This window comes from Zingiber officinale, chromosome 6B (genome assembly GCF_018446385.1).
Source record: "Zingiber officinale cultivar Zhangliang chromosome 6B, Zo_v1.1, whole genome shotgun sequence".
Lineage (NCBI taxonomy): Eukaryota > Viridiplantae > Streptophyta > Magnoliopsida > Zingiberales > Zingiberaceae > Zingiber > Zingiber officinale.
Window position 1 is genome coordinate 95,989,540 of NC_055996.1, and position 9,521 is coordinate 95,999,060.

At 34.9% G+C, this 9,521-nt stretch overlaps 1 protein-coding gene across 4 annotated transcripts; it reads right to left on the reverse strand.

Annotated features, from left to right (window-relative positions):
* Window positions 1-1,356: 1,356 nt before the first annotated feature.
* On the reverse strand, window positions 1,357-5,572 carry LOC121993249 (non-structural maintenance of chromosomes element 4 homolog A-like). Of its 4 annotated transcripts, none has more exons than XM_042547966.1 (7): window positions 5,163-5,572; window positions 4,997-5,077; window positions 3,565-3,796; window positions 3,330-3,420; window positions 2,572-2,788; window positions 2,395-2,486; window positions 1,357-1,911 (listed from the first exon to the last, which is right to left on the reverse strand). In XM_042547966.1, the coding sequence occupies exons 1-7, from the start codon at window positions 5,338-5,340 to the stop codon at window positions 1,672-1,674; spliced, it is 1,131 nt and encodes a 376-aa protein (XP_042403900.1). In that variant the 5' UTR covers window positions 5,341-5,572; the 3' UTR covers window positions 1,357-1,671. The 4 variants fall into 4 exon arrangements, with proteins under 4 accessions (XP_042403900.1, XP_042403901.1, XP_042403902.1 ...); XM_042547967.1 differs by having other exon boundaries at window positions 1,699-1,897; XM_042547968.1 differs by having other exon boundaries at window positions 1,724-1,897; window positions 2,448-2,486.
* Between the last annotated feature and the right edge of the window lie 3,949 nt (window positions 5,573-9,521).

The window sequence follows — 9,521 nt, forward strand, 5'->3', positions numbered from 1 at the left end:
ACTTCAAAGGGGAAAAAAATTGATAGATAATAAGTTGTAAAACACAGAACTTTAGAAGCTCAAACGGGAGCTTCCGCCAAGCCATCACTTTCTTCTCTCATCCTTTAACCAGATTACTCTGCAAGCCAATGTCCTCAATCTCCACATATTCTTCACACCCTTCTTCCTCAGACTTCTCAATATCCATTTTCATTGTATCCACTACTTCTTCACCCTCCTCATCTTCATTTATCTTCTCAATAATTTTCAACACTTTAGCACCACTAAACTCGTCCTTTTGGCTACGAAAATGTGATCTTTTCTCCTTCGGCTCATCGAACCTACAACCATCTGAATCGGTACTCGCCTCCGAAAAATCAACATCATTCCCCTTCGTGTCTGGGTTAACCCAACTAGGATTTTTCGAATCATCCATCGTCTCCGCCTCAACCATCTCCTCATCGTGGACATTTTCATAAAAGGAGACTCCTTTATAGCATTCCTCCTGCAAATCTAATACAAAATAGTCGAGCATGATGACTCTATCATCAAAGTTGTGCTCCTGCCAAGGTTTCCAATCATCCTCATCGACATCAAGGCCCATCAGTATCCACTAGTCACGAAATTTGAGATGACCTTTCATGACCGGAGCAATGCTCAAGAGTAAAAAGACAAGGCAAAGAGAGAGGAGATGGAGGCTAACATGCTATTGTAGTACTGATTTTAAAATAAGAAAAATACAAATTTGCCGTTAAACTATTGCTCTGACGTTTTTGACCAAGCAAGTGAGAATGTAAGAATTTGCACGAGCAACTTGAGAAGGGTATTTACAGATAAAGGATTATCAAAATAAAATATCCTTTTGGCAATTCAATAAAAAAAACACCATTCCTAAATTTGCCCATAAAACTACCCAATACTAAAGAAATAACATTTGTGTTGAATATGAAAAATTCAATAATCGACAAAAAATAATAATATCCAAACAATTGAATAATCAAAGTTTTTATCAAACTTAACCAAATTTTACAAGAACATTCAAGCCACATCATATAAAAATTACCTCATTCCAGTAATCTAACAAAAGATGCGCAATACAAAAACCTTTTATCAATAAAGAACTGCATTTATTGCTTTCCAACCTTTTAGCAAAAAGGAATTTAAAAATGGTTGTGTTTGAAAACACAAGATATATTGGTTCAAATAAACTAGACTGCTCATTAAAGAACACTATCCAGAGTTCTAGAGCATGGATTAAAAGTGTCAATACAAATCATTAGTTTAGTCAATAATATTCTGGATAAAATCCAACTAAATTAATAAGTCATCAAAACATAGATTTGGATATTAACTACAGGCTCCATTGCACTATCAAGATTGAAAGCTAATATATCTATAAAAAGTTTCAACAAAGTAACATCATACTAGAACTATGTTTCAACAAGGTTATGTCAGACTAGGCATAGAACATTTGCCCAAAAACACATACTCCATGCCTAGATTGTATCTGCCACTGCTGCTGCATAAACAAGATTCTGACTGATACATCTCTTGGCTGACAAATCAATTACCTGCAAAAATTCTAATGCCTAAATTAGACATCACTGCATTCAAGCAGTCCACATTAGTCTAAATTAATCATCCACAGTACAGCTGAAACACTTCCAACTCAATACTCCCATCAGCACAAATCTATGCAAATATATGTTTTCTCTTGCAAGTTTTGGTGGCGCCAGCAGTTTCCATTGATTCATCAACAACAGAAGCTTCTTGTATGATCAGACCCTGATTTCTAGTCAGCTTTCTGATGGGTGTTGCAGGGGCATGTGATTCCTCACCAGCAGTGCTCGATTTGGATGCACTTTTACCATCACCACAGCTGTTTCTGTGTGGCATCAGTTCTTCCCCAATGGCAACACTGTCAATCATCAGCTACAAATACATAAATATTAAAATGTAAAGTTATGCAAGAAGACTTATAAGAAACTACACAAAATCATATAACAAATCAATTGGCATTGATACTACAACAAAGCTAGTTAAATTTATAATCTGTTTGTTGATGTAACATCTCAGAGTTAATAAAAGTTCTCTGGAGAAGAATTTTTTTTCTATGTTAAGCTGATACATGATGGCATATGATTACCAAAATCATGATAAGTTTTAATTCTAGAAATATTTGATAACACAAAGATATCAAGAATAAGACCATGTCAATTAAAGATATCCTTTCCTATGACCCTTTTTTGTTCTCTAATTACTACCAGGAACCTGATGAACTATCTGAATATTAATGAAAGAAATGTGTCATAATTGATGCTTTAGAATAAAAAGATTTGTTTATCCATATAAGGTATAAAAATATTCATATAGCAAAAGACAAAGAAAGTTGCAAATGTCATAAGAACTGCTTACCTTCCAGTCCTTGAAATCAAATCTGAAAACAAAATGACTGTATGAGACTTCACCTGATGCAACAGCAGAAGCTGCAGGAGCATTTCTTGGAACTGATAAAGAAATTAAAGTCCATCAGAAGCACCGCAAAGGATATCAAAGACCAATAAAAATCCTAGACTGCCAAAGAGAACTTACAAATAATATGATGCCCATTGATATTCACAGTCATCTCTGCTCTTCCCTCTTTTACCAGAAATGACAAGGCAAAAATATTTTCTACAGTCTGTGCAAATGATTCTCTATTTAGCACCAGGTTCTCCAGCCTTATACTTTTCTTTCTTCTTAAGATGCCAAACATGATTGTCATATTCTTGTCAGTCTCAGTTTTAACCTCAGTCCCAGAATTGACAAGCTACATATCAACAAAACAGAGAACATAGAATGTCAAAGTTAACAGCTACTAGTAAGATCATCCTTCACTCACGGAATAGATGTTAAAAATCAGGATTTTTGTCTATAGATATGCAATAATATTTCCAATAATATTCATTCTATAGAAGCTTAATACTAAATAGTAGAGATTCCAGATATCATAAGAGGGTTTCCTCTGGAGCACTTGCAATACAGAAATAATAAAACAAGGAGATCAAGCAGCTTTACATGCCACAGTTTAAACAAGTACAACTAATTAGAAACATGATCTGAAACTATGGCACTGATGCAAGCATTAAAAACTGGGCAATAAATGAAGGGCAGAGGCAAAGTTAAGAGAGACCCTACGGTAAAAATCCATTAATGTATTACAATATATTTCAACAACACTTTTGGACCTGAAATGTTGCTGAATAATATTATACTAAGCATACAAGAACTTTCAATGTTTAAGCAGTTTCAAATAAAAAATGGAGAAATATCCTAGCTAAAATAAGTCAACAAGAATAAATAATCCTAACCTCTTCTGGCTGAGTGTTTTCAGTTGGTTTTGTCCTTTTTCTCTGAACAACAACCTTACGTTGCTTCAATTCATTGCCCATAGGACCAATCCTGGCAACATTATAATACACAAGAATGACAGACAGAACATTTCAGTTTATTATTAACATGAGTCTGGTGCAATATTTTAAGAATGATAAATATAAAATATATATATAGTCAATTCAAAAACTAAATAATTTACAAGAACCATACATTGTGGAGCATCCAAAGGCATTCCTGCAAATATGAGCAACATTATGGCCAAGATCTGACCATTGGATAATGTTTCCTCCTCCAGTTACTTCTCCATATCTCTTTAGAAGAGCATTTACAAAATCTGAAGGGGTTACTCCTTCATTTGCTTGAGACTTAACAGATGTTACCAAGGTGCTGGTAATGTCTAAAAGAGCCTCTGCGTCTGCCACCTGCTCCCTAGGCTTCTGAACTGTATTATATGCATGAGAGGAAAGTTAATTGATTCTCTCTAATTTTTTCTGAAAAATTAATTATTATAGGCGAGTAAACAGACAGAAGAGGGGATGAAATAATTAAAATATAAAGATTCTATTTGTGGATGGGAATGACAAGCTAATAAATCTACACCACCAAAAAACAAGAAAAGTGGTAGTGGAAGAATTCACAATTGCATGCTACTTTGCAATACCACAGTTAAACTCTGGAGGAATGAAACAAACTATCAGTTTTTTTTAAGTATGATCAAACCAAAACTAAAGTTGTTGAGTATACAGGCAAAACAACAGTTCAGGACATAATAATCACAAAGAATAATTGAAACTTGGTACTGTATATGCACACATCTAAATTACTAATAGCTCAAGGAACAAAAAAAAAAAGTAATGTTGCATTTGTACTTGGAAATGAGGAAGTAAAAAAGGGTGTGAAAAAATTTTAATAAAAAAAAATGAATTGTGCATTATTTCCAAAATATGTCTTTTATCTTATTCATTTAAACAGAATTGAGGCATCTCACTTGTTTATGTTGATGAGGTGTGTAAATTTTATTTCCATCCAGTTTCATTTGTCTTAAACAGAAATAACTTAGATATTAATTATCTTATTTCTTTTCTTTCCATTTCTCTTAGTATTGTTCAAGAAAAGGAAACACTGTCTGTATACACTCATATACGAGTATAAAAATAAAGGAAACAGTACTAATAAAAAAAAGATTAATAAATAGTAGAAGATTATTCTTTGGTGCTGAAAATAGAAATGACAGTTATCACAAAAAGAATCCATGATATCAATGCCATCTTGATTACATCATGGAGGTAGACTCAGAAAGAAAACTAGACCAATATGAACTACATTCTGTACATTCAAGTCTATCATCTTTCTCTTAGACAGCAGCACATAAAACATCTAAGAACCTCAAGAACACCTGGGCAATGAAGTAATCATTTTGTCTAGTCCATATTGTTGCTCGAGCATAAGCAACTACAACGCTCACTGGATCCATGCCCATGTGAGCGAAGCAGCCTTGCATCTGATAGGGAGTTGGAACGAACAAATGCGCTAGGAACATGAGAAGCGAATTCGCAGAGCTTTGTTATGGCATGGTATTCGAAAACGAAGGTACACGAGACATGAGATAGAGCAAGATTTATGATCATTCAACTACTCATACCGAGCTCGTGCAAGCTTTCAACCTCCGTAATGATCGAGTTGAAATTGTCGGAATCAACTCCCGTAATATCCTCCCTCTTATCTGAACCATACGCCCAAAAGTGAATAAAACCCTAATCAGTCAGAGAACTACAAGGCCCTGCGAAATCAATGAATTTAATACCAACCGCTGATCAGGTTCTTGACCGCCAGATAACGAGATCGAAGAACCCGACGCTCAGCTGCTCCTTGGCCAGTTGACGGTGCGACTCCGACATCTCTCTCCTGACCGTTTTTTCTACCACAGCGCTCCGCCGGGTCGCCTCTATTGGTTGCTACATCTCGCTGACTTGCGGGTCTGGCCATCCTGTCTAGCGGCGGTGGGAGATCAGTGGAATCTGCAGAGGTGATGGAAAATAGGGATTGAGGAGAGGCGAAATGAGCGGGTAGGGTTTTGATGGGAGAAAACAGGAGAAGAGAGGGATCGGCTAATCGGGTGAGAGAAGATAAAGAGGGCCGCAGCGGATTTGAGAATTCGAATCCCGCGCGTTCCCAATTCCAAATCCCTTCCCTCCCTCCCTCGAGTGATGGAATTGGAGAAGAGAGAGAGAATCTACCGCGAAATACGAATTTTATAATGTCTTTTCTCTCTTTCGATACAACTAAAAAAGATGTCGTTTTTTTATACTCTTATTTTAAAAGGAAAAAAAAACTTCTTAAATTTGTCAAACAAATATTTATTTTCAAAACAATTAAAAAATATCCCATCGCATAATTTATACTAAAAATATCTTAAATTTGAACCAATGTGGTATGAGAATAGATCTTATCTATTGATTTTTTATGATATTAATATGATTGGATCGTGGTTAGAATTTAATCGCAAATGATTATGATTCTTTTTATATTTATATTTTTATCCAGATTATAATTTGGATCAGGATAGATGACTGAAGGTCGTCTCCCCATTTGGCGCCTAGTTGCCTATCGTCGATAATCTCCGACCACTTATCCTAATTCAAATTATAATCTAGATGAGAATGTGAAAAAAAATCATAATCAATTCCAACTAGATTCTAACTATAATTCAGCCACAATGGAACATTAAAAAAAAACGGACCAAAAAATTTAGGCTCTATGATAAATTTAATACAATAGAATAGGATCCATTTCAGAGGACGCATATTTGGAAAAAAAAAATCCAGTACATAATATTGTATTAATTGTTAGACTTTATAACAATTATTATGTAGCTACGTATTATAATAACAAGTCGTACAATAGCATTAAAATATAAAAGTATTTTTGGGATAAAAAATATAATGGACGTCTTTTGTTTTCCTTCGTTTTTGGAAAAAGGACTTTCGATTTACAGAATTTGGATCCCTTTTAATTTTTGTCCAATATCATTCAAAAGTACACTTAAACTAGATTTTTCTTTAATTAGTTTTCTTTACTTGGCCAAGCCAACTAGTGTAACTCAAGTTAATTGCTTAAATAAACCGACCTAATTTTTAATAGATTAAAGGGCGGGTCATTTCCTCTAGCTCTTCGATCAATTGTCCCCTCGTGTTTTTATTCATATCGATTGTCATCCTTTCTGATTACTAATCTTTGGCGAAAACCTATACAGAGATATAAAAAAGGTAGGTTAATGTTACGTTTTAGGGTTTATTGGACTTTATAACTATTACACGTGGCACAATGCGATTTGCTCATCCATCAACACGAAGAAGATAAATCATAGATGGATATCTATTAGTCATTAGTACAAGTAGCATAACATGTAAGGAGGCATACTTAAACACGTCGAATATCGATCCCAAGACTTCATGCATATGACAATTTTACATGTCTTAAACATCGCACCGTCCAGAAGAAACTTCTAAACTATTACATGAATGTTCAATATGTAGAAGATTAATGCATCTTATGCGGGTCTAGAGATGATGTGGGAGTTAAAATTAATGGTGAGATAACGATTAAAGTCATAATGATATAATAATTTGAGTCAGAGTATACGTAGCTAAAGCTCCGATTAAACCCCTCAATGTTAAAGCCTACAGTATAAAGCCGGTGAATACTCCGCATCTCCATAAGCACGTATTTATTATTATCATTATTATTCAATTGAATTCTATCCATGCATAATCCTTACAGAAAAAATTCGAAATCGTGTAGATTAATAGAATGTCACAATATTCAACTGTCATGGTAATTACAGTGTAAAAATTCTGTACATGTTCTATATTTATGAATAATTTTATGCCTCGTATAATTCAAGTGATGCATTCACTGATAAACTGTGAATATTAGTAAATCATGCAAAGAGCTTCGTCGAGAATCGGACATTCTGTGTTAATAGCCTTTTGATGTTTAAAAAACTTGTTCATACAAAGTCATGCATATAATTTACAAAATTCCTACTGCACAAAAATCGAAGATGCATATCATTCGATCATGCATATCAAGTATAGCTTGATACCAATCTTCATTATATATGCATGAACAATTGCAGTAAATAAATGGAAACACTTACGAGCGATGTTTATGCACGTCGTCTAAAGGATAATTGTAGTCGCCAAGTAATTGTATCCTTAGTAGTAGGGGTGTCAATTCGGATGGGTCGAATCAGGTTGGGTCGGGTTGAATTTTTTTTTTTTTTAACCCAACCCGAATTCGACCCGAACCCGAGTTCAACCCAAAACACCTCAACCCGAACCCGAACCCGACCAACCCGATCAACCCGAACCCGACCCATATAACCCGAAAATCCGATTCAAAACGATTTTTTTTGGACTATTTTCCCTATAATTCTTCACTTTTATCTCAATATTCCATCATTATCATACAAACATGATATTAATATATACAAAAACATCTAAATTTTTAAAATAAAATTTGATTTAACCCCAAAAAAATCCACAAAACCCTATATTTAAGTCAACCCGGGTCAACCCAAACCCAACCCGACCCAACCCGAGACTCTTTTACTCTCCAACCCTCCAACCCGAACCCGAAAATGCCTAACCCGAATCCGATTTTTTTCGGATCGATTCGAGTTTAGTCGTCGGGTCAGATTCATTTTTGACACCCCTATTAAATAGCTAGTGATAAGTTCTGACAAGTTAAATTGACGGAATGCCATATAAAGAGGTAGTCCTATAAGAGTCGCCACTAGACAAGTGAAAGTCATCAACTTTGACTTGTGTTTGGGCCGGTGAAAGTCTTAGGGGCTCAAGATTGATATGAGGTAGAAAGGATGAATTCCCGAATTAGGCTAGAACTCTAGGCATCAAAAGTCCTTCTAAGTCAAGGTCTACTATAGAAACTAGGAAATACATAAAGTCTTAAAGAAATGATCTCTAGTATTAGAAGTCTTAATAAATCAAGATCAACTTTATAAAATAGATGAGGAAATCCAAGAGACCCTATATGTCTCTTGGCATGACACTGCTTCAATTTTAAAACTGTCTAAATTTATAGTACGAGGAAGATTAGTTGACTGAAGTTACTGTAGGAATTCAAGCTAAGTTTTTTATTAGATAAGGTTGTAATCAACAATTAAATTCTTAAATACTATAATGAATCAGTCAATTGAATGGAATATTAGTTGACTTAAGTAGTCGATATTGTAGACCTAGGAAATAAATTATATGCAGGTTCAGAACATTCAATCAATTGAATTAAGTTAACAGTCAATTGATAGGATGTATTCTAAAAAACAACAAGTATCCTATAAAAATAGGAAAATTTAGGGATTTTGGCAACTGGACCTTCAGCAAATGGTAATGTACTCCGGAGTTAACTTGAGCAATCCAAAGCAAAATAAAACAAGTCAATGTAAAGGTTGCAATTCATTTCTATTATATATATATATATATATATATATCTTGTATTTTCTATATATATATATTTTTATCTTGTATTTTCTCTTCCTTGTATTGGGTGTAAGTAATAAATATTGTAAGAGCTTTGTAAGGTACACGAGAATGAGAAAATAGAGAAAATTTCAAGAGTGATCCACGAACGTATTATAGTATTATAGGTCATGAAATAGGAGTTAGGATGGTCAAAGCTGTAAGTACCTTGTGGTAATTTTGATATGATCAATCAAGTTAAAGTTAGGTCATGTTTGTCTTTGATGTCTTAAGTGTGTAGGAACTTAGGAGCACAAAAAATCGAGTAGAAAATGCAGATAGCGAGAAGGATGACACGGGAAAGGAGTCGACGGGCTCAATGCATCAGAGGGACAAGATGCTTCAGAAAAGTACATCGGTGAACCAGAAGGACGTGCGCAACGTTCGAGGGACGAGAAACTGGGAAGGAAGCCTACTCGAGGAGAAGATTAGAGTTGGGTTTGGGTGAACTCAACTCCAGTTGACCGGAGCATCATCCATGTGAAAAAGATCGGCTAAGGAGCTAATCTGTCTCAGGGAAGGCGCCTTCAATGGCTTGGAAGGTGTCTTTCATTAACAATGTCGAAGGCGTTTTCCAACTTGTTAGAGGCACCTTCCATGACCGTTAGCCGAAGATAGACTTTTATC

What these genes read in the sequence shown, in the direction of transcription:
- LOC121993249 (XM_042547966.1), bottom strand. Translation starts at nt 5,340, where the DNA reads ATGGCCAGACCCGCAAGTCAGCGAGATGTAGCAACCAATAGAGGCGAC. An exon ending in TGAAAGCTTGCACGAGCTCG is followed by an intron (nt 3,797 to 4,996) that starts GTATGAGTAGTT and finishes CATATAATACAG; the next exon opens with TTCAGAAGCCTAGGGAGCAG. An exon ending in GCCTTTGGATGCTCCACAAT is followed by an intron (nt 3,421 to 3,564) that starts GTATGGTTCTTG and finishes TAATGTTGCCAG; the next exon opens with GATTGGTCCTATGGGCAATG.